The 21,025-nt window shown below is 34.7% G+C and overlaps 7 protein-coding genes across 9 annotated transcripts; 6 read left to right on the top strand and 1 right to left on the bottom strand.

The window, feature by feature from the left end:
* Positions 1 to 147: 147 nt before the first annotated feature.
* LOC104712791 (uncharacterized) lies at positions 148 to 3,182 on the top strand. Its single transcript, XM_010429767.3, has one exon. It carries the CDS (start codon positions 294 to 296, stop codon positions 3,057 to 3,059), a length of 2,766 nt encoding a protein of 921 aa, XP_010428069.1. The 5' UTR covers positions 148 to 293; the 3' UTR covers positions 3,060 to 3,182.
* Positions 3,183 to 8,820: 5,638 nt separating this feature from the next.
* Positions 8,821 to 9,574, top strand: LOC104712802 (auxin-responsive protein SAUR32). The gene has a single exon (XM_010429777.2). It carries the CDS (start codon positions 9,030 to 9,032, stop codon positions 9,408 to 9,410), a length of 381 nt encoding a protein of 126 aa, XP_010428079.1. The 5' UTR covers positions 8,821 to 9,029; the 3' UTR covers positions 9,411 to 9,574.
* Positions 9,575 to 10,482: 908 nt separating this feature from the next.
* Positions 10,483 to 11,337, top strand: LOC147948058 (pectinesterase inhibitor-like). The gene is made up of 2 exons (XM_087479051.1): positions 10,483 to 10,792; positions 10,894 to 11,337. Exons 1-2 carry the CDS (start codon positions 10,578 to 10,580, stop codon positions 11,180 to 11,182), a joined length of 504 nt encoding a protein of 167 aa, XP_087335177.1. The 5' UTR covers positions 10,483 to 10,577; the 3' UTR covers positions 11,183 to 11,337.
* Positions 11,338 to 12,287: 950 nt separating this feature from the next.
* On the top strand, positions 12,288 to 14,016 carry LOC104712813 (transcription factor bHLH14-like). The gene is made up of 2 exons (XM_010429789.3): positions 12,288 to 12,731; positions 12,820 to 14,016. Exons 1-2 carry the CDS (start codon positions 12,474 to 12,476, stop codon positions 13,855 to 13,857), a joined length of 1,296 nt encoding a protein of 431 aa, XP_010428091.1. The 5' UTR covers positions 12,288 to 12,473; the 3' UTR covers positions 13,858 to 14,016.
* A 1,767-nt stretch (positions 14,017 to 15,783) lies between these two features.
* Positions 15,784 to 17,152, top strand: LOC104712823 (uncharacterized). 2 transcript variants are annotated; one of them, XM_010429800.2, is made up of 3 exons: positions 15,784 to 15,904; positions 16,523 to 16,637; positions 16,735 to 17,152. In XM_010429800.2, exons 2-3 carry the CDS (start codon positions 16,541 to 16,543, stop codon positions 16,878 to 16,880), a joined length of 243 nt encoding a protein of 80 aa, XP_010428102.1. In that variant the 5' UTR covers positions 15,784 to 15,904; positions 16,523 to 16,540; the 3' UTR covers positions 16,881 to 17,152. The 2 variants fall into 2 exon arrangements, with proteins under 2 accessions (XP_010428102.1, XP_010428110.1); XM_010429808.2 differs by having other exon boundaries at positions 15,787 to 15,904; positions 16,534 to 16,637.
* Positions 17,153 to 17,287: 135 nt separating this feature from the next.
* Positions 17,288 to 19,037, bottom strand: LOC104712840 (GRF1-interacting factor 3). The gene is made up of 5 exons (XM_010429820.3): positions 18,706 to 19,037; positions 18,388 to 18,464; positions 18,195 to 18,306; positions 17,814 to 18,102; positions 17,288 to 17,719 (listed from the first exon to the last, which is right to left on the bottom strand). Exons 1-5 carry the CDS (start codon positions 18,784 to 18,786, stop codon positions 17,592 to 17,594), a joined length of 687 nt encoding a protein of 228 aa, XP_010428122.1. The 5' UTR covers positions 18,787 to 19,037; the 3' UTR covers positions 17,288 to 17,591.
* A 75-nt stretch (positions 19,038 to 19,112) lies between these two features.
* Positions 19,113 to 20,922, top strand: LOC104712849 (putative protein S-acyltransferase 12). 2 transcript variants are annotated; one of them, XR_002034355.2, is made up of 7 exons: positions 19,113 to 19,501; positions 19,654 to 19,855; positions 19,955 to 20,046; positions 20,121 to 20,247; positions 20,344 to 20,449; positions 20,548 to 20,613; positions 20,686 to 20,922. XR_002034355.2 is itself a non-coding variant. In XM_010429830.3 (7 exons), exons 1-7 carry the CDS (start codon positions 19,313 to 19,315, stop codon positions 20,800 to 20,802), a joined length of 879 nt encoding a protein of 292 aa, XP_010428132.1. In that variant the 5' UTR covers positions 19,113 to 19,312; the 3' UTR covers positions 20,803 to 20,922. The 2 variants fall into 2 exon arrangements, 1 of the variants encoding a protein (XP_010428132.1); XM_010429830.3 differs by having other exon boundaries at positions 20,364 to 20,449.
* The last annotated feature ends 103 nt before the right edge of the window (positions 20,923 to 21,025 follow it).

The following is a 21,025-nucleotide window of genomic DNA, read 5'->3' on the forward strand; positions in this document are numbered from 1 at the left end:
ATTTAATAAGCGTATATATATTAAATGGGTCAATTTTGTAATTCAGAAAATTAAAGGTATCTGATTCTGAACACGTAGTAATTTATGAGAAGAACGTATATAATAAAGTGAATCCAATACTTTTCTTTGTGTTACTAATATACTTGTCTCAGTAAGGTATGTTTCGTGTAGGCTAAAGTTGTCTCCTCTCGTTCTTGAGCTTTTAGCTTTATCTATTTGAACCAAACGTATGGAAACAAATTCTACATACTCACACCGATCATCCAATAAATTTAGTGAAAGTTGAGAGAATAATGTTTAATAATCGGCAGTCTCGCCGGAGATTTCGGCTCGGAAACTTAGCTAGACTTGTCCAGTTACGTCAAAACGTCAGCCACCAACCACCGCCACCACGAATGACTCTTCAAGAAACATTGTCTCAATCGCCACCACAGTCACCTCCGATACCTTCAACATCAACAGTTCCTTTTATCGAATCCCGTCAAAACAGCGGCGGCTCTCCACCACAAGCAAAGTCATCAACATTGTCGCCATTATCGCCAAAATCAAAGGAAGAGCCTCACTCGCAGCCAATGCCACCACTCATGTCAAAACATGTCGAAACACATCGGAGTCTACTTATCCACTCACCACCTACCTCACCGCTAATACCGCCACTGATGTCAAAACATGTCAAAACACATCGAAATCTACTAATCGAATCACCACCTAACTCGCCACAAGAATCCACTGAATCTCTAGCCTTGGTGCCTCCTACACCAACAACACCACCACAAGCGAAAACGCCATTGTCCCCTCCGTCAACGCTAAAGCCTACCGAAGAATCTCAGTCTCAACGGTCTCCTCGATCATCTCCAGCGCAAGCATCACCACCATCATTGTCAGAACCAGAATCTCAGATGTCTTTACCACCACCCGAAGCCAAAGCCCCACCTTCTTCGCCTTTAATGCTTGACGCTAATGAAGAATTCAATTCCAAAACATCTCCACTGTCTACTCCACCATCGCCTCCAACATTATCAGAAACATCACAAGCAGCCATGACTCCTCCACCATCTTCACCGTCAACGTTAAACGCTGATGAAGAATTCCAATCCCAACCGTCTCCACTCCCGTCTAAGCGCACTGATGAAAATATTTCCCAATCACAGTCAATTTCGCCGCCACCACCACCGGCATTATCAGAATCTCATCCGCCTTTACCAGAAGCCAAAACACCACCGTCTTCGCTGTCAACAACAAACACCAACGAAATTTTTCAATCATCGCTTCTACCATCTAAATCCATCAACGAAACCCGGTTCCGATTATCGCCTCCGTCGGAAGCATCGCGACCACCACCGTCCGGGAAAGGTGATACTCAACCGCCTTCATCACCATCAGAAGCCAAATATCCACCGTCTCGACCGCCAACGCTAAACGCTGTTGAAAAACCCCAACCGCTTACACCGTCTAAATCTATTAATGAAACACGGTTCCGATCACCGCTTCCGTCAGAAGCATCGCCACCGTCATTATCAAAATCTACTGAATCTCAACCACCTTTACCCTCACCAGAAGCCAAAACATCACCGCCTCCACCATCAACGCTAAACGCTAACGAAGAACCCCAATCCCAACCGCCTCCACTATCTAGATCCATTAATGAAACAAGGCCTCCATCACCGCCTCCGTCATTATCAGAATCTGGTAAATCTCAACCGTTTTTGCCACCACCGGAAACTATCAATCTACCGTCCCCGCCGTCAACGCTAAACGCTACAGACAAATCTCGACCTCCACCGCTTTTGCCGTCTAAATCCATCAATCAGACTATGTTCCGATCATCGCCTCTATCAGAAGCACCGTCATCGTCGTTGTCAAAACCCAGTGAATCTTTACCACCGGAAGCTAACGTTCCATCGCCGACACTAAACGCTACACAAAAATCCCAATCGCAACCGCCTCAACCGCTTTTATCGTCTAAATCTTTTAACCAAACTCTCTCCCGGTCAACGCCTCTCTCGGAAGCAAAGTCACCGTCATTGGCAAACTCCGGTGAATCTCAACAACTACCAGAAGTCAAAACTCCACCGTCAATGCCAAAAGTCAATAGAGAGTTCCAATCCCAACCGTCTCCACCGCCTCTGCCGTCTAAATCTGTTGCTGAAACTCAACTCCGATCATCGCCACCACCGTCGTTATTAAAACCTGGTGAACCTCAACCGCCTTTTCATTCGGCAGAAACGAAAACCCCACTGTCTCCGTCTTCAACGCTAAAAAACGCTATTCAAGAATCTCAATCCAAACCGCCTCCACCGCTTCTGCCATCTAAATCTATTGATGAAACTCGGTTCCAATCACACACATTGCCGCCACCATCATTATCTGATTCTGTTGAATCTCAATCGTCTTTACCACCACCAGAAGCCAAAATCCCACCGTCTTTGCCGTCAACACTAAACGATACTAAAAAATCACAACACCAGTTGCCTCCACCGTTTCTGCCATCTAAATCAATTGATGGTACTCGATCCCAATCACCACCACCATCAAAATATACTGAAAACCCTAATTCAACACCGACACCATTGTTGTCCTCGAAAGCTGCTGAAAACCTCAGATCTCAATCACCTATGCTAATGCTACCACCATCGCAAATGAAAACACCAATTCCCTCTCCTTCCATTTCTCCAGCCACGATCACCGCACAGCCGCCTAAACCAGCGTTGCCCCAAACTGAACCTAAGCCAGTTGAATCTCACACTTCGCCAGATCATAACAAGGATCTAAATCACAATCCAGAGAAACAAGACGCCAAGCTCATGACGAAGGTTCCAACTTGGAATGAAGAACCGGATACAGGGAATATCACCGGAAAAATAAACAATAAAAACAGGGAAAAAGCAATTTGTTCAGAGAAAAAAACAGAGCCAATGATTATGATGTTCATTAACAGTAACGTCCAAGGACTCAACACGTCTCTATCGCTTGATTCATCATCCATCGATCATGAACCAGGCGTCCACTTAACCATAGATTCTGGTCATAGTTGTGATTTCTCTTCAAAAGTGTTTTAGTGTTGTGACTTGTCTCACACGTATGTATATGCAAATCTATATATGATATCATCATGAGTTATGTAACAAAAATTTGGCGCCATTACAAAATGGGCCTTTTGGTTAATATACAGATTCGGCCCACTGAACCTCGCGTTGGAGAAAATGAATCTTTTATACGCCTTTTTTTTTTTGGCACACATGTCTTAGCGTAAACCACATCCCAATTGACAAAAGGGAAGTTCAATAATATGATTATATCTATATCGAATCTTCTTTTTGATGTTGTCAACATGCATTACTAGTATTACGTTCCTGTATTATGACTTTATGAGTTTAGTTTACGTTATAATGTTATGTTATAATTATATGGATCAGGGGATTCAGGGGCAGGGTCATTCGTGTAAACGTAAGTACGTAACTGTATGTGTATATGTATATGTAAAGAATGAACTATTGTATTGCCTTGCACTCATATTGGGATGACCCGGTGCGACTACAAGAAAAATCCTATTTTTTACCCAAATATAGGACAAAAAAAAGTAAAATATGTCAAAAAAAAAAAAAAAAAAAAAAAAACAAGAAGTAAAATACATTGGGTTTGTATTTCATTGAGCTAGCTTATTCATTTGTGTATTAAGTTTGGGCATCAAAATTAAACTTAAAAACAAATTTGAGTTTTTCTAGATATAAATTCGGCATAATTAAATAAATATATATATATATATAATGAAAACATTTGGTGTTAATGTGCAAATGCAGTTGTTGCACCTATGTATCGCCGGCCAATAGAAGAAAAATATCATGTTATGAATCCCCTATATAATAAAACGGAAGTACACAACTTTTTGTGTACACTATATAATATGGATTATAAGATTAATTATTTGATTATTTGATAGATTATAAGTTATATAGGTTGTAACCAGATCTTGTTAGAAAGAATATTCCAAAAAATAAAATAAAATCTCTACAGAATATTTAATTAACCACAGGGTATATAGGTAACAAAATCTCAAAAATTAATCTCTCTTCTGCAGATTAAAAGTGATTTTCAATGATACGAGTAACAAAATCTCAAAAAAAATTTAAGTCCTCATATTTAGCATATGATTTTATTGCATAATGTTTTATTCACAATAACTTTTAAAAACAATCACATAAATTGTATTTTATATAAAAATTACAATATAAATAAAAGGAATTTCAACTCGTGCTCTAGCACGGGTCCTAATCTAGTTCTAAATAAGAAACTATTAACCACTAAGAATTATACTTACGTTTATGCACTTATATATGTACTCTATTAATTTTTCTGGTTTTATTTTAATCAACTTCTTGATTGATTTTTATACAAATATCAAAATAAATAATGTTATTTTGTTTTGTATATTTTTTATATACAGCTGTTGGTCATTGGTCAAACTGGTACAGTTGATATGTTAAATGAAAAGTCAAATCACAATACAAATTCCCATGATATGCAATATATACATTGTTCACCTTTTTTTTTTTTGATGTGCAATCTAAAATAGTCTCACTTTCGAAAACGGAAGCTAGTACGTAACATTTGTTATACGGTATAACTTCTACCCTACATAGACGTATGAAAACCAAAAACTAAACCTAGAATTAACATTCGAATTCTCAACCTATCATTTCTTTTCAACAGCCACAAACAATAGAACGTTTTTGATTAATTTTTTTTTACTAGTAATGAAACCCAAAAAAAAAAAAAAGAATACAAATACAAGCCAGAGACCGGATATATCAAAATCAGAAGTAGTTTTTTAATTAAAAGGAGCTGGATGGCATTATAGAGAGCATGTAGAGACAAACATGCCTCAAAACTTTTTGACAGAATGCTTTATTGTAGTATTTATTACTTCCCTAATTACAATGTAACCAAAAACGAAGTCGTCGCCAGACTACTATTCATGCATGCATACACATCTGTGTTTAAATTCAAACACTATTGGGAACATACATATATGCATCTATCGTTGTAGACAGTGGCGTGAAGTTCCACGTCAAAAAATACCCCATGCCATAAAGAAACAAGAGTAATGTCTTCGCGTTGAACAACTTTTTCCACTAATACTTCCAATTAGCTTAGACCTCATTCTGCAACTTATCTAATTATCTTATTGTGCCCATATTAATATGGCCTTTACATTCTTTGCCACTTACCCATAATCAAAATATCACGAATTTACGAGGTTACACGCAAAAAACGTATAAAACAAAGATAACTTTATGCTAATTGATAACTGATGTGTGATATAATTAAAAATTTATACTGTAATTTTATTTCTCAGTTTTATGTATTACTGTCTAATTGAAATGTGTATTTATTTTAGTGCAAATTAATTAAGTTTTTGAAACGTGCATATAACTGAGGGCATCTTTATAGGGGGAACTATTTTGGGTGTTCTTAGAGTAAATATATTATGAAAATAATGTAAGATCAGTAGTTAAGATCTTTTGTTAAAAAGTTAGTTATTGGGGGAACATGTTTAAGATCATAAGATTTAATAATATAATAATGTTAAACATATTACAATTATAAAAACTTATAAAATAACATTTAAATTGCAAACTTATAAAACTTGTACTAAAATTCAGAATACAATACCAAAATTTTATGAAACAAAAAAACATTAAAAAAAAGAAAAAAAACAAACATATTACTTAATTAAAGCACACAAACATTTTATTTATTAATATATAGTTTAATGTTCAAATTTATTCTATATATTCTCAATCAAATCCTCTTTTAATTTGTGAAAAATTGTTTACAAAAAATAATATCCATTCACAGCTTGCCACATCAGCTTAGAACTAAGCCAAAAACAGTTCTACATTAAGAACTGATCTTGGTGTTCTTATGTCACTATTCATTATTTTTCTAATTTTTTGGACTAAGAACATCCTTGGTGTTATGCCTATAAAGATGGCCTGATAAAGTGGAAACTTGGCAGTGATACCTAAAAAGTAAAACAAAAATAAATATGTTTCTACAACTGGTCATCCTCAATGTACCCAACTACTACTCTGACGATTTTCTCTTGCCTTCTTTATTTCTCGATTTCATATACTATATGTCTATATGCTTCGTTTATAAATGATAGATTAAATTCAACCAATTGCATATAATCTGTTTTCCTGGATTTTTAATATAAGGAAATTAAAAAAAAATCGCAGAATATGCAAAAGATTCAATTAAAACATGTCGGCTGAGAACTAATTAATTACGTGGGTTACTTAAAATGAATACAAAAATAATTATATTTTTAAAGAAGACAAGGCAAGGGCTAGGGTTTTGGAATGACGATTTGTTTCAGTCTTCTTAAAAGCCCACCACCTCCTCCTCATCATTCCCTCATCATAACACCATCATCAGATCATCTCTCTCTCTCTCCCTCTATTGTCTTTTTCTCTCTCTCTATGTATTACTCCTTTAAGATTGAGCTGTGACTGTGTGATTATCATGAAGAGAGGCTATTTCCGTTGTGGGGAATGTTGTTTGGATCGAGGATATCATATCACACCATACACAAGTTTATATCCTGATATTACGATATGCATGATACGATTGTGTAATAATGTACATATATATGGTATCGTCGGACCAGGCTTCATTCCCCTCAACATGTTAAATGCCGTCAATCACTCATGGATTGTTTCTTTTGGTTTGACAATGTCTTCCTTTAGCTGTTTGATGAACATTGTCTCTCTCTCTCTCTCTCTCTCTCTCTCTCTCTCTCTCTCTCTCTCTCTCTCTCTCGCTCTCTCTAACTGTTTCCATGCTGATTGATACAATAATCATTTTCTTGCATTGTGTACAAGTCGGCAAAAACTACAAAAACCATTTTAAATGATCCTTCCCACTTAATCGACTACAAATGCTAACGCCTATATATATTTAATTTATGATGACGGATCGAGTCTCTTCTTTGAGAAAATAACATTTTCAGTGAAGAATTCGTAATCGATTATAGTGGGAAGGAAACCGGTTAACATAATAGTTACTATATGCCTGTTTAACTAGAGATATATAATTCGTAATTTCTAAGTGGGAAGGCAATCGGTTTTGCGTAACATGATATTTTTATCCATATAGGTTATAAACATCATATTCTGGCGTTATTGGGGAAAGACATGTTACATCTGAACACAACATGTTTTATTGTTATTTATGTATATAAAAGTCAGATATATTTCAAAATAACCATATTTATTCCCGTGATTTATATGATAGTATTCACGGGAAATTGAAGCTTTTGACTATGGGGGGAAAATAGCAAAAAGAGAGATTGAGAAAAGTCTTTTGTTTTTTTGCGTTTATCGAGCAAAATATGTTTATAACCAAAGTAATATATATAGCCCATGAATAAACCCAATCGATTATGTCAAACACTCAAACTTATAGGGCCTGACGGTACGTTTCACTTTTAATTTTCTGGCTGGCGAAAAGAATATTTTAGAAAAAGCATTTTCGCATAATATATTTTTAATTTCAAGTGGGAATTTTACCTATAAATAAATATTCTCTCCACTAGATATTCCAACAATCTAATGAGGTTTTACTTTTTTTCCTTTTTGTACAATTTATACGTACTTCCCATTAATTCGTTCCAATGCTTCTTTTTTTTTTGTTCCTTCTCCCAATGCTTCTTTCTGTTTGCCAAAAAAAAACAAAAAAAAATCCCAATGCTTCTTTCAAAATAAATATTTGGCTTCTAATAATTCGTTCCACGGATAGAGATATTTCTATTCAATATATAATAAACATTTCGTGAAAATATCACATTTTTCTGTTCTAGTTTGATGGATGTCACATTTAGATATGGGCAAAAAAATTAAATCCAAAGAAAACAAACCGAAATTGATTAAAAAGAAACCAAACCAAACTTGGAATTGATAAACTATCCGAACGATTCACGGCTCTAATATTCGAAAAATTGAAACAGTTCACAGCACCGAGAACTGAATGGGTATTTGAAATATAATTATATATCAAAAATATTAATTGTATTTAGAGATGATATGACTTAGTTGCTAATTTTTTTTTTTTTTTTTTTTACCTTTCCATTAAAACTTCAAACTGGGGAACCAGATTACAACCATTAGCTCCAACTTGGAGTGATACCTACAGTGAGACAAACCTACACATAAACAGGAAAACATAGACCATGGTTAATGAAAAACACGAAACCATGCTACCAAGAGAGTATCTGACCCAAATATATCAAATATTTGCAACACATAAATTTCTGTTTTAGTTTGATGGATGTTACAACTTTCAAACCTGAATCTGTCTTTTAAAAATATATCTGATTTGAATACTCAAAATGTAACAAACATGATCAAATTAATCTTTGTACACAGTTTCCTTATATATCTTTTAGTACTAAGATATCTATACAGTATACAATCGTAGTGGATGCGGATATTAACTACAAATACACATACATGTGTGTCATCATCTCCGTTAATCTTGGGTTTAGGTGGATTATCACTTAAGTTTAAGTTTTAATGATGACAAAAAGGAAAAAGAACAAAAAATAAAGTACATCATAATATATATAAGTATACATTTAGGATAAGATTAAAGTTTGTTCCAGTGCTTAAATTTCAAGTAAATTATATTCGATATACTTTTTTAAAAAAGTTATATTATTAGGTATTCAAATTCGGCCCAAATACGTAAAAAAAAAAAAAAAAAAAAAAAAGTAAATTATGCGCACCCCAACTTTGCTATAACATCAGTTCTCTTTAAAACCACTCAAAGAGACTCATCTTCAAAGCAAATGACCATCCATCTCTTGCAACCATCCAAGAACCCTGGCTATTTTCCTCTACTTTCTAGGCAAAACAAAAACCAGTTTCTCGAGAAAATAAATCAACATGGGAGAAACAGAAACCATGGCGACAAACTAACTAAACCACATATATCTATTATTATCTATACTAATATATATTCATCCAATGGGTAACGGAGACAGAGCCATGAGCCACTGGAGCTTCCACATCCCACGTCTCCATAATCCTCATCATCATCATCATGATCATGAAAGGATACCAAAAGGGTGTTTGGCAGTGAAGGTAGGACAAGGAGAAGAGCAAGAGAGATTTGTGATTCCCGTTTTGTACTTTAATCATCCTTTGTTTGGACAACTCTTGAAGGAAGCTGAAGAAGAGTTTGGTTTTGCGCAAAAAGGGACGATCACGATCCCTTGCCACGTTGAGGAGTTTAGGTACGTTCGAGGATTGATCGATCGAGAAAACACTAAATTTCTCGGTCATAATCTCTTTGATCATCACCACCATCATCATCACAACCATCTCATCCGGTGTTTTAAAGTTTGATGATTTTGTTTTGGCTTTTTTAAAATAAAAATATATTTTGTATAATTATCTCATGTTGTTGTTGATTGTAAATAAATATCGGTCTTCGTTTCATCTTTATCTAGTTGTGTTGCTTTTTGTTGTTGTTGTTGTTGTTCAGATATACTATGTTTCATTTTATTTTATTTTGTTAAAGTACATATATATGTCTCATGATGATCAATTGTACGCTTATGTCGAGAAAACGCTTTAGTTTCGCTTGGCTTTCCAACTAGTATTTTACAATAGATGAATCATTTGGACAAGGAAGTAATTTAATGGTTTTTTCATGTTTTGATAAAGGTAATTTAATAGTTCTATTATTTCTATCACACATATACATATATACCAAAAATATAACTTCTATGTTACGTTTACGTTGATAAGCATATGTGGAAACGTACGAAGCTTCTTTATATCAAGTAAAGGAATACATAATTTTCTTAAATTTTTGTTGTCTACTCAATTGTTTATTCAATCTTTACGGTCGTAAAAACAAAACAACCTTATGAATTATGATATTTATAAGAAAAGACTTTATAAATCACACACTTGCAGGAAAGTGAAGTAAAATCTACCCTTTAAGAACCCGAAATTTTCATTTCGATTATAATTTCCCGTACGATTCCTTGAAAAATAATAATGGGTCGAAGAATTTTGAAAGTGGAAAGAAATGGACGAGAGGCTTTGACCATTCTGTATGGCCAGAACAGCAAAACGCACTCACTACAAAATACGATCCGGTAGGTATATTCTTCTTCGTGAGTTTAAAACATGTTTATAAGTTTATGGGTCAGTTTGCACCCAAAAAATAAGGTTTATGAGCCTATCTTGGGCTTTAGTATTGCTTGAAAACATATTTCTAAATGAGTCTTTTTTATAGACAGTTAACACCAAAAGTTATTTTAAACAGTCATAAAATATCTTTAAATTAATTAATTAAAAAAATCTTTTAAATTAAAAAATTAACTTAAAATATCTTCAAAATTAAAGATTACTTTGTTATTTAATGGAGTGAGATATTATAATTAAAAAGAGAGGTCTAATATGCTTTTCACCCAAATGGAGTAAAATAAGACGAGCAAATTCGCACCCCTCAAAGAAATATAGTATAACCATTAAACAATAATAGGAAAATACTTAGCATAGATGATCAAGTTTCTCCTGTTAACAATTCTAGTGATCTCTCCAATATCGATATGCGCCAAGAAGGACCTGATGATAAATGAATGCCACAATACACAAGTCCCATCCATATGTATGCAATGTCTCGAATCCGACCCAACCTCCGTTCAAGCCAACCCTGTTGGCATCGCTGGCATCATCCTACACTGTCTTGACGCTCACCTCCATATCATCATCAAGCAAGTTTTCACTTACAACCAAATATATATTATAGTAACTCTTATATATATATTAATATATGTCCTCTAGTATGTTATCAATTCTTTAATAATTGGTGTAGCAACATAACGGATTTATCCGCAAAGAAAGACGAAGGTGAAGTGAAAACAGCTCTAGAGGTTTGCAAAAAGGACTTGTCGATGAATGTAGCTACAAACTTGTCGGAAGCCAAAAAAAGTCTTAAAACAGGTGATTACGATAAAGTAAACCATTTGATAGAGCTTGCGCTTGGCTTTCCTCTTGGATGTCTATTCAAACTCAAACTTTTCAAGTTCACGTCTCCCCAACTAAGTAGCCAAATCAATATATATGGCCAACTCTCTGATGTTGTTCTCTGTATAATTCAATAATTCACCTCATTTTCTAACTTATCTTTGGAGAATAATGAAATAGTTGAACAACTTCATTACATGATGTGACTCGTGTCGTCACCAAAAAAAATAAAAAAAAGTGATGTGCCTGGTATAAAATGATGACATCAAATAAAATGAGTATGTTGAATCCATTAGTTTCCTTGGCCATTTATCTTCGAACCTTTAAAGTTTAAACCGAGTTCTCAGTACCACATAGGATTTAATAGTAAGATTCATGTAAACTGGTTCCTACGCAAACCTTTCACGAAATTCCTTTAAAAACCTTTTCAAACACGAAGTTTGCGTACAAGATCTTTTATCAATATATATAAACGATACAATTAATTATATTTGTCACCCAAGTGACTTTGTTTTTATATGCCACGTTGGTATCAAAATAAAGTTGTTTCGCAGAAGAAACAATTTTTTCAAATTAAAATCCAATCATATTTTTGGGTGTGTGAATGGTGTAGGGACCATACATTAGCATGCTACCATCACAAAACCACGTACCATGCACTGTGGGACAATAATACATTTCTACTATAAACTTATGTTTTTAGGCTTGTCAAACCCTTGACAAAAAAAAAAAAAAAAAGGCTTGTCAAACTAGTCAAATATATTCACTTATGGTAGTGCCCAGTGATAAAATAGCTAAAACATATTTGGTTAATTATGTGATTAGTTGTAGTGAAGTGACGTCCTAAGAATTATTCGTCGGTTTTGCCATTCAGTAGATATTATTGGTTAATAAATATACGCACTTGACATATTTTGTAAGATGGAAGTTTGTGTTAATAAGTTAAGATGTCATTGTTGTGTCATTAATCATTATACTGCACGAAGTTAAAGTCGTCATACATTTCAAGTTCTATTCCTTTTCTTTCCTTTTTTTGCCAGCCAGTCCTTTTCATATTTGTTAAAATAAGTTTTGTTTTCTAATTATCATGCAATGTAAAATCCAAAATAATATATTGTCTATATAGTTCATCAAAGTTGGACCATTAAGATGATAACAATAATTTGTCTTTTTTTTTTTTTGGGCAATAACAATAATTTGTCTTCTTACTATAACATTAAAACGAGGAAAACAATTCAGTTTTCACGTGACTGACTATGTACGTAATATTGAAATATTTATCACAGGATAAGTGATCACGAAAACCAGAATAAAAATAGGAGTTATTACATATCGAAAGTAAACTTATTTTCTTTCTATTTATATCTTCTTCTCTATTATTTTGAATCTTATTCATCCAATCCTTCATTGGTGTGGTCGGGAAAATAAATGGATAATAATCCTACTTTCTGTCCATCTTTGTCTTCTTCTATGCTCTCTATTACGCAACAAACTCAAGCCATAGTGTCCTCGTCTTCGACGGATCTACTTCAGCAAAAACTCCGGTTTCTCGTGGAAACATCGCCGGACCAATGGGCTTACATCATTTTTTGGCAAAAGATGATTGATGATCAATCGGACCAGTCTTACTTGGTTTGGGTTGACGGCCATTTCTGTGGAAACAAGAACAACAAATCCCAAGAAAATGTTCACATTTATTTTATTCAACTTTTTTAAAAAATCTTAGAATATAATAGAATTTTTCTCACCCTTTATTTTTTGTTTCTTACTTCAGCATACAACTAAGAGCATCGAGTGTGAGCTGATGATGGACGGTGGAGATCTTGAATTGTTCTATGCCACATCTTTTTACGGTGAAGATGGGTCGCGGAGAAGGGAACTTTCCGACGAATCTTTGGTTTGGTTAACCGGTCTCGACGAGCTCCGGTTTAGTAACTACGAGAGGGCTAAAGAAGCTAGTTTTCACGGGGTACACACATTCGTCTCCGCACCCATACACAATGGCATTATCGAACTTGGTTCGTCTGATTTCATTAAACAAAACTGGAACTTCATCAACCGGGTCACGTCAATGTTCGGGTCAGGCCAAACCCTAGAACTCACTGACCAAACCGGTTCTTATCGTAAACCGGAAGAATCAGATCACTCAGAAATTGGAAATCAGCAAATCACATCGGAAAAAATACGGAGGACGAAACTTGAGACGACGGACGTAGCTACGGCGAAAGAGAATCATCATTCGCCGGGTTTTTCCCACGTGGAGGCGGAGAGGCAGCGGAGAGAGAAGCTAAACCACCGGTTTTACGCTCTACGTGCCATCGTACCAAACGTATCAGGAATGGACAAAGCGTCGCTCTTATCCGACGCCGTTTCGTACATCCAAAGTCTTAAAACCAAAATCAGTGATCTCGAAACTGAGATCAAGAGATTGAAGACGATATTGACCGCGGAGACAGATCAGTTAGACTACAACGACAGCAGCAACAGGTCTCCGTCTTTCGTCGACAAGGTCAACCAAAGACCTTCGGAATCAAATTTGGAAGTGGAAGTGGAAGTGAAGGTCGTCGGAGACGAAGCCGTGGTTAGGGTTCAGACTGAGAACGTGAACCATCCTACGTGTGCATTAATGAGTACGTTAATGGAAATGGATTGTCGTGTACAACACGCGAACGCGTCGCGCTTGGGGCAGATTATGGTTCAAGACGTTGTTGTTTTGGTTCCAGACAGATTACGATCGGAAGATAGTATAAGGACCACACTTGTCCGAAACCTAGCTAAGATCATTAAGCTAAATTTAGCCGTGTATACGTAATGATAATCGATAATGATGCTTTGTTTATTAATTGACTTATTTTCTTGTTGTCGGTTTCAAACAATAGCCATTGAGTGTTTTTTCTTTTTCTTTCGATGAGTATTCAAATGGATGTAATATTTGTAGTTACGAGTCATAATCCATATAGCTTTAACCATATTTACAACAGTTTTGGCCGGGGAAAATAATACTAGTACAAAACTGTGTAATGTACCGACAAACATTAAAGGATACAATCATACAATAATGTAGAGAAAAAAAAGTGGTACGTGCAATAATGCAAAGAAAAGAAAAAGTGTACCAATTGAACTAGGATTTAACCCACGGTCCATTTCTTTTAGTTTTTTGTTTGTATTATAAATCAATAATATCGTGCATTATGAAAAAATTAACAATCAAATATTTATAACAAATAGATCAAAATTTAAGTTATATTTATGTGATAGTTTTGTTTAGTGTAAGATTATATAAGTGTATTTGACTGTTAATTATAGTATTTAACCCACATTTTACCGCAAAATAATTTATTCTTTACATTATCATAAATTACTCAATTTAATATATCTAATATTGATTAATGTTAGCAAAATAATGAAGTGATAAATTATTTGTGTAACACCAAATTAATGATAATTAAATTTATATTCATATTGATCCAAATCATTCGCACAATATAATTTCATTGTGTGTTATTTTAACTTTTAATTGTAAATATTCATTATGTATTAAAATAACTCAAATGTAAAATAAAATATATCTGAAAATACTTGTTTAGTTATAAAAATCCTAAAAAAATTTAAAATATATATATATATATCCGTTTATAAAAATTCAAATCACATCATATGCTGAAAAAAATCTAAAATTTTATTAACTTTATGTATTAAATAGTAATTAAAATAATAAAATATAAGATTAAATAAAAGTGAAAGGAGAATTCTTTTTTAATATAACATTATATAAATTTTAAGAAATTAATATTATCAAATAAAGAAATGATTGTGTTTGGTTGTAAGGATTGTAAAGAATTTAGTTGGGACTTGTTTAGATACAAAGTTAACAGAGGATGACACAAAAATGTACTTAAAAAATATTAAGATAGATTGTGTATATTTCTTATTTCTTTTGTTTGCTAACAATAAGTACTAATTGCAGTCAAATGTTTAAAATGTTTTTTTGTGCGCAACAAAGTTACGCATACTATATCCAAAACATTCACATAGGAAACACAACATATGCCAATTTTGTATGTTTTATTTGTTAATCATACATGGTTTTAGGTTTCTTTTTTTCGTAAAGGAAGATATGCTATATATGCAACAAACTATATCACGTGTCTATTAAATAACTATGATACGATATAGTTTCTGCTTTGAAATTAAAGTTTCTTGATAAAAAGTCAGAAACATTTATCTTTCACATGGTCCCTTCTCCAATCCCCTGCTGCAGCCAATAGTGTCACGAGGTCCACATAAAAAAAAAATTATTGGCACTAATTAAAAATAGTTGGTACTCAACATGAAAAATTGTATAAATGTATATATATAAACCTATATATAATTTATTATATTTAATTAGTGGGTTCTTTTGTATACCTTCTTTAAATTTGGTACTCAACATGTATTTTTTTTTTATAAATATATAAACCTGTATAAAACCTATAAGGCTTATTAATTTGCAAAACCATTTGTTCAATTTAAAAGGCTTATATATATATTTATATGTTTCTATGTTTTATCTTATTTATCTCAGTAAAAAAAAATGTTGGATGTATGAATTAAAAAAAAAAAAAATCAAATTGTGCATAAAATTATGATTTTTTATTTTTTGAAGTGTAAGAAGGCATATCAGGCCCAATACGAAATGAAATTAATAACCCAAAATGGCCCATAACGGCCCGATAACACCTTTTGGGTCATTTTCAAGTTTGACGAGAAAAACGTAAATAACTATTTCGTCTCCTCCCTAAACGATTCTTCTCGAAAATTTCCTGCGCCTCTCTCCGTGTGTTCGTTCTCTCGCGTCGTCGTCTGTGAAATCGATTCAGGTAAGTTAAACAAATCGATGTTTCTGCTTTGATAAATCGATTCCCTCAGATCTTATCTGATAAATTTCTTGTTGTTGTTGTTGTTAGTCGTCTGTGTGGTTTTGTTTCGATTTTTGTTTTTTTGGTCATTCACGAGATCTATGGTCTTGCTTTTGCGTCGATGTTTCAATAGATCGTTCTCAGGCCTCATGTTGAAAAATCCGAAGCTCAGAGATATGTTATTTAGTGCGAATGAGAAGAAATTAAATCGAGATTTATCACATCATCGAAATTAAAGCTCATGTTATTTAGTGCGAATGGTAGATGTAGTTTTCGTAGATCGCATCGTATTAGATTATTCACAATCAGGTTCTTCGTTTGCGTTATGATTGAGAAATTGTTAGATGATTTTTTTCAATTCAGTAGCTTTGTTATGTAAATGTTTTATGAGATTGACTTAAAATGCCTTGAAGAAGCTTCATTTTGAATTCCACTTCTCCAAATCTGACATTTGTGTTCATTTTTGCCTTTTCTTTGTGTGTGTGTGCTGGTTCCGTATACTTAATCCTCTTTGTGCATCTAATTGTAAATTGGTTTCTTTGCTACATGAATGAATTAGTGGCTTGATGATGTCTCTAGGTACTTTTTAGGTTAAGGATGTCAAGAGGTACATACATTGTCGGTGCACTTGCGGGATCTGCAGTAGTAGCTTACCTGTGTGACAAAGTTATCTCTGATGATAAGCTTTTTGGAGGTAAGTTTTCATATTCTCTAAAAAAAAGAACTCACAATGTAGGTACTTGTGATGATATAAAATGAAAGCTAAATTGGTTTGGTTTTTGAACTCTCAGGGTCTACCCCGGGCACTATTACTAACAAGGAATGGTGGGCTGCTACTGAGGAGAAATTCCAAGCATGGCCAAGAACCGCTGGTCCTCCCGTCGTGATGAACCCTATCAGTCGTCAGAATTTCATCGTCAAGTCACGTCCTGAATAACTTTTGGAAAGAGTGATGTGATTTTGCCTTCTGGTGGTGCATCGTTCTCATTCGTTATGGATTCCTTCATTATGATGATAATATTTGCTCTTTTGTGTTTGGTTTTGAGGATCGGCTAATTTGCTCTAGCTGGTTTTAGTAATAATTTGTGTTGATGGATGATAACACATTACATTTCAGACCAAGCTTTTCCGTGGCTTTTTTGTAAGGTTTTCTTGTGATTTTGACGATAAATGAAAATGGAGCAAACAAAACTCAGGTAAACTTTCACATGGATGGTTGAAAATATTGTTGGTCTATATTTGGTTTGGTTTGTTTTCAAAAATGAGAACCGAATTCTATTTTCATTCCGTGTTTGTTCTGGCTTAACCAAAAAAATAATGCTTTCGTCTTTATGCATTTTTAGATTTGATAAAAAAATCTCAAGCATTACAATTGATTTCTCACAAACCGGGAGGTAACAATTCAGCGTTATTCTAATAAACCGGTTCATACATCACATTGAACCGGTGCCACTAATACCATACAACAGCGTTAATAATACATGTGAAGTTGCGAACCATTCCCATAGGAACTGAAACTCAACTGTCTCAAAACCCTTCATAGAGACTACATGCTAAACTGATGAAACCTTTTCCAATCATTGTGAAAGAAAAACAAAGACAGAACCTATTTAATATCAACAAACGCATCATTACTTCTTCCTCCAATTCATTTTCCTTCAATTTTTGCATCACCACTGCCATGTCTAGCAGCTGAACCACCTTGCTCATCAGCTGCACTCTGGCTCACATTTGTCCCATCCTGTTTACCTCCACCACTAGCATCGTTCGGACCCGCTGTTTGTAAACAAAGGTCAAAATGTATCAGTAAAGTGACAATAAGTTCCAAAACTGCTGGAAAACCTTGAGGAAATGGTTATTAAATTTATACAATTGTTTGCGCCAAGAGTAGTAGTTTCCGGTTGGTGCATTTGATGTTGGAATCCGTTGTTATTATTCAAACCTATTGGTCTAATCCCCACGTGCCCTTGCATAGCTTGTTGTTGATGTAACTGTTGCTGCGGATCATGAAGTTGATTGGGGTTACCAAATTGTAACGGACCTCTTGGAGGGACCATCCCTGGAGGTATGAGTTGAGGCATTCCCATTCCCATAGCTTGTTGATGTTGCTGTATGAAGTAGCTTGGTGGTGGCTGCATTGCTGAAGGATGAGGAAGCATCTACATAAACCAAAAACACACACAAAAACTATAAAAACCCGAATGTTTTTCTCACATCGATGTAATTTTTACTGATCAAAACAGAAACTTACTGCTTGGGGAGTCACGGCTCCTGGTGTTGGTACAGCTGCTGGTGGCGGCTGAGGTTGCGCATCCGCTATTGCAGCTAAATACATCAAATTCTTTTGGAGAAGAGCTTGATACCTGACATAATCAAGAATCTTACATTCTTTAACATTCCAGTTTATACCATCAATAAGAACACGAGACTATCCAAAAACTTACTGAGCACATTCTGCAAGTTTACCAAGGTTCTGATTTTCCAAAATCGCCATTATAAGCTTCTTGTTCTCATCAAGATACTTCAAGAAACAACAAAACAAGTGATCAAGAAAATACTATCAGATTCTAAAGTCAAATTCACTGCAAACATAACTTTCCAATTCCAGTAAGAATATAAAGCAGAGAAAAAAAATACACTTGTTTAAGACAGAACATACGAAGCTATTCAAAAACCATAACATAAACAGTTTAAACTACTAAGCAACATCATTACAAAACCAACATAATCAAAGAGAAAGTAAAAAAAAAAAAAGAAAAAACCTTTTGGATCTGTTCGGTAGTGATGTTAGTAGGAGGAAATGAAGGAAGAACCATCGGAATCATCTGTGGTGATTGCTGCATCTTTTTTTTTAAAATTCACCAATCAAAACTGTAACAGTGAAACCCTAAAGTATCTCTTTCGTCTCACGATTTAATAAGTGATAGAATTGTTAAGCGCCCCAATGCAAGACAAAAAATTATTGAATATTTTGGATTATCCTCAAAATTTAAGACTTTTTTTTTGGTTTGTTTGAATTTCGCCGACGAGGTTTCTGGGAAATTTTAAGACCAAAAAAAAAAAAAAAAGTCCCCCACCGAACAGTACACGTGTCGGCTTTAAAAAAATAGACCACCGCTGTTTTTATTTATTGGGCCTATTAATGGGCCTTTTAAACAAAAAAAATGATGAAAGCTTCTATATGAAGAAGAAGGTTACCTACTTTGAATACCAAAGTTAGTTCCACAACGGCGATAGAATCAAATCAACCGTCGTCAACCGAAGCAAGCAAACTCCGATTCCTCAACCGTGGCTCCGGATATTTTACGGCGGTTGTTTCCGGCTCGGACGCGAAGAGCTGTCCCTGTTCTCCCTTTGACTCGGCTGGAGATGAACCTTTTCCGGTTCTGCTCCGGTCTAAAAGTTCTCGGCTATTTCATGATTCTTCTCGTCTTCGCACTTGTTGCTGTATCTTACTACGCCGTCGTCGTTACCACATGGTGGCCGATCTTGATCCGCCGCGACCACGGAGCTCTCTCTGCCCTCGCAATCTTAATCATCTTCGTTTTCCATTTCCTGGTAAATCTTTTCTCTAAACATTTCAGATTTGGTTTTGTTTCTCTTGAATTGAAAGTTCTAAGCTTTTGAACAGATCATTGTTAAAGACTTTATAGAAATGATCTCTCTTAATTTCTCTCATGAGATGATGCTTTGCTTGGTTCCCTTTGCAGCTGATAATGTTGTTGTGGAGTTACTTCGCAACAGTTTTTACAGACCCAGGTTCTGTTCCTGAGCGTTTCAGAAGAGAGATGGGAGGTGGTGACAGTTTGGAGGCTGGTGGTACTTCAACAGATCAAGGAGCTTTTGGCTCTTTAGGTTACTGTACCAAATGCCGTAATGTTAAGCCGCCTCGTTGCCATCATTGTTCTGTGTGTAAGTTGAAATCCGATTTGCTAATAATACTATGTGGGGGTCTGCTTAGGTTTCTAGTGATAAAAGAGGAAGAAAGCTTTACTTGGTTTTGTTGTGCAGGTCAAAGATGTGTGCTCAAGATGGATCATCATTGTGTTTGGATTGTCAATTGTGTTGGAGCACGCAATTACAAGTTTTTCCTTCTCTTTCTGGTACAAACCCCTTTCCGTTTTTAATCTTATGGTGTTTGAATGAGTTATATTTGCTGATTTCTTCATATCTGTAGTTCTATACTTTCTTTGAGACATTGTTGGACGTTATAGTCTTGCTTCCTAGTTTTATCGAATTCTTCAGCCAGGCTGTTAAGCATTCCTCTTCTCCTGGTAAACTAGCCTCCCTCGTTCTGGCATTTGGTGAGTGTAAACGGTTCTTTTTTCTCGCTTTCTCTTTCCTAGAAGCAGAAAGTTTTTTTTTTGGGGTCTCATTTTCCCTGTTTATGTTTCTTACAGATTCTATCCCCTTGATGCAGTTCTTAACTTTGCGTTCGTTCTCAGCCTTCTTTGTTTCGTAGTTATGCATCTTTCTCTTCTCTCATCCAACATTACTTCAGTTGAGGTAAGTCTCTACTATGTTATGTTTCCTTCTACAAACAATCTTAAACCTTCAACAACATACGGTTCTCTTCTCTTAATCTATATTGTCTTATTTTTTAGGTTCATGAGAAAAATGGAGAAGTTAGATGGAAATATGACTTGGGAAAGAAGAAAAACTTCGAGCAGGTGAGTCTTTTTGTTTTCATCATCATTCCATGGATTAATAGTCAAATTGATTAAACTCTTTTTTTTGTGAAGGTTTTTGGGAAGAAGAAGGCCTTTTGGCTCCTCCCATTGTACTCTAAAGACGATCTTGATAACATAACTTCCCTTCAAGGCCTTGAGTTTCCAACTCGTTCGGACATCGACCCTTGATTGAAAACAAATCAACCACTCATTGTCGAAAAAATCTTCAACTACACCCCAATGTAGATAACTGTTGTCAAAAAAGAACTCTGATAACACATTGTTGTATAATGAAATTGATTTGATTCATTTCCTTCCTTCTTTTTAAAGTCTGAGTTCGTTTGACAATTTCAAGTTATTATGTTATGAGATCAACTCTGTGTTACTTGTTGTTGCACAATGGTTACATGTC

This window comes from Camelina sativa, chromosome 2 (assembly GCF_030686135.1).
Source record: "Camelina sativa cultivar CO46 ecotype springtype chromosome 2, ASM3068613v1".
Classification (NCBI taxonomy): Eukaryota; Viridiplantae; Streptophyta; class Magnoliopsida; order Brassicales; family Brassicaceae; genus Camelina; species Camelina sativa.

Bases quoted from the DNA above. Each gene is read 5' to 3' on its own strand.
- LOC104712791 (XM_010429767.3), top strand. From the start codon at position 294: ATGTTTAATAATCGGCAGTCTCGCCGGAGATTTCGGCTCGGAAACTTA.
- LOC104712813 (XM_010429789.3), top strand. From the start codon at position 12,474: ATGGATAATAATCCTACTTTCTGTCCATCTTTGTCTTCTTCTATGCTC. The intron at 12,732-12,819 runs GTTCACATTTAT...TTCTTACTTCAG, and splicing joins ACAACAAATCCCAAGAAAAT to CATACAACTAAGAGCATCGA.
- LOC104712840 (XM_010429820.3), bottom strand. From the start codon at position 18,786: ATGCAGCAATCACCACAGATGATTCCGATGGTTCTTCCTTCATTTCCT. The intron at 18,465-18,705 runs GTTTTTTCTTTT...TGTTTCTTGAAG, and splicing joins CTACCGAACAGATCCAAAAG to TATCTTGATGAGAACAAGAA. The intron at 18,103-18,194 runs GTAAGTTTCTGT...TGGTTTATGTAG, and splicing joins GAGCCGTGACTCCCCAAGCA to ATGCTTCCTCATCCTTCAGC.
- LOC147948058 (XM_087479051.1), top strand. From the start codon at position 10,578: ATGATCAAGTTTCTCCTGTTAACAATTCTAGTGATCTCTCCAATATCG. The intron at 10,793-10,893 runs GCAAGTTTTCAC...TAATTGGTGTAG, and splicing joins CACCTCCATATCATCATCAA to CAACATAACGGATTTATCCG.
- LOC104712802 (XM_010429777.2), top strand. From the start codon at position 9,030: ATGGGTAACGGAGACAGAGCCATGAGCCACTGGAGCTTCCACATCCCA.
- LOC104712823 (XM_010429800.2), top strand. From the start codon at position 16,541: ATGTCAAGAGGTACATACATTGTCGGTGCACTTGCGGGATCTGCAGTA. The intron at 16,638-16,734 runs GTAAGTTTTCAT...TTGAACTCTCAG, and splicing joins TGATGATAAGCTTTTTGGAG to GGTCTACCCCGGGCACTATT.
- LOC104712849 (XM_010429830.3), top strand. From the start codon at position 19,313: ATGAACCTTTTCCGGTTCTGCTCCGGTCTAAAAGTTCTCGGCTATTTC. The intron at 20,047-20,120 runs GTACAAACCCCT...TCATATCTGTAG, and splicing joins AGTTTTTCCTTCTCTTTCTG to TTCTATACTTTCTTTGAGAC. The intron at 20,614-20,685 runs GTGAGTCTTTTT...TTTTTTGTGAAG, and splicing joins AGAAGAAAAACTTCGAGCAG to GTTTTTGGGAAGAAGAAGGC.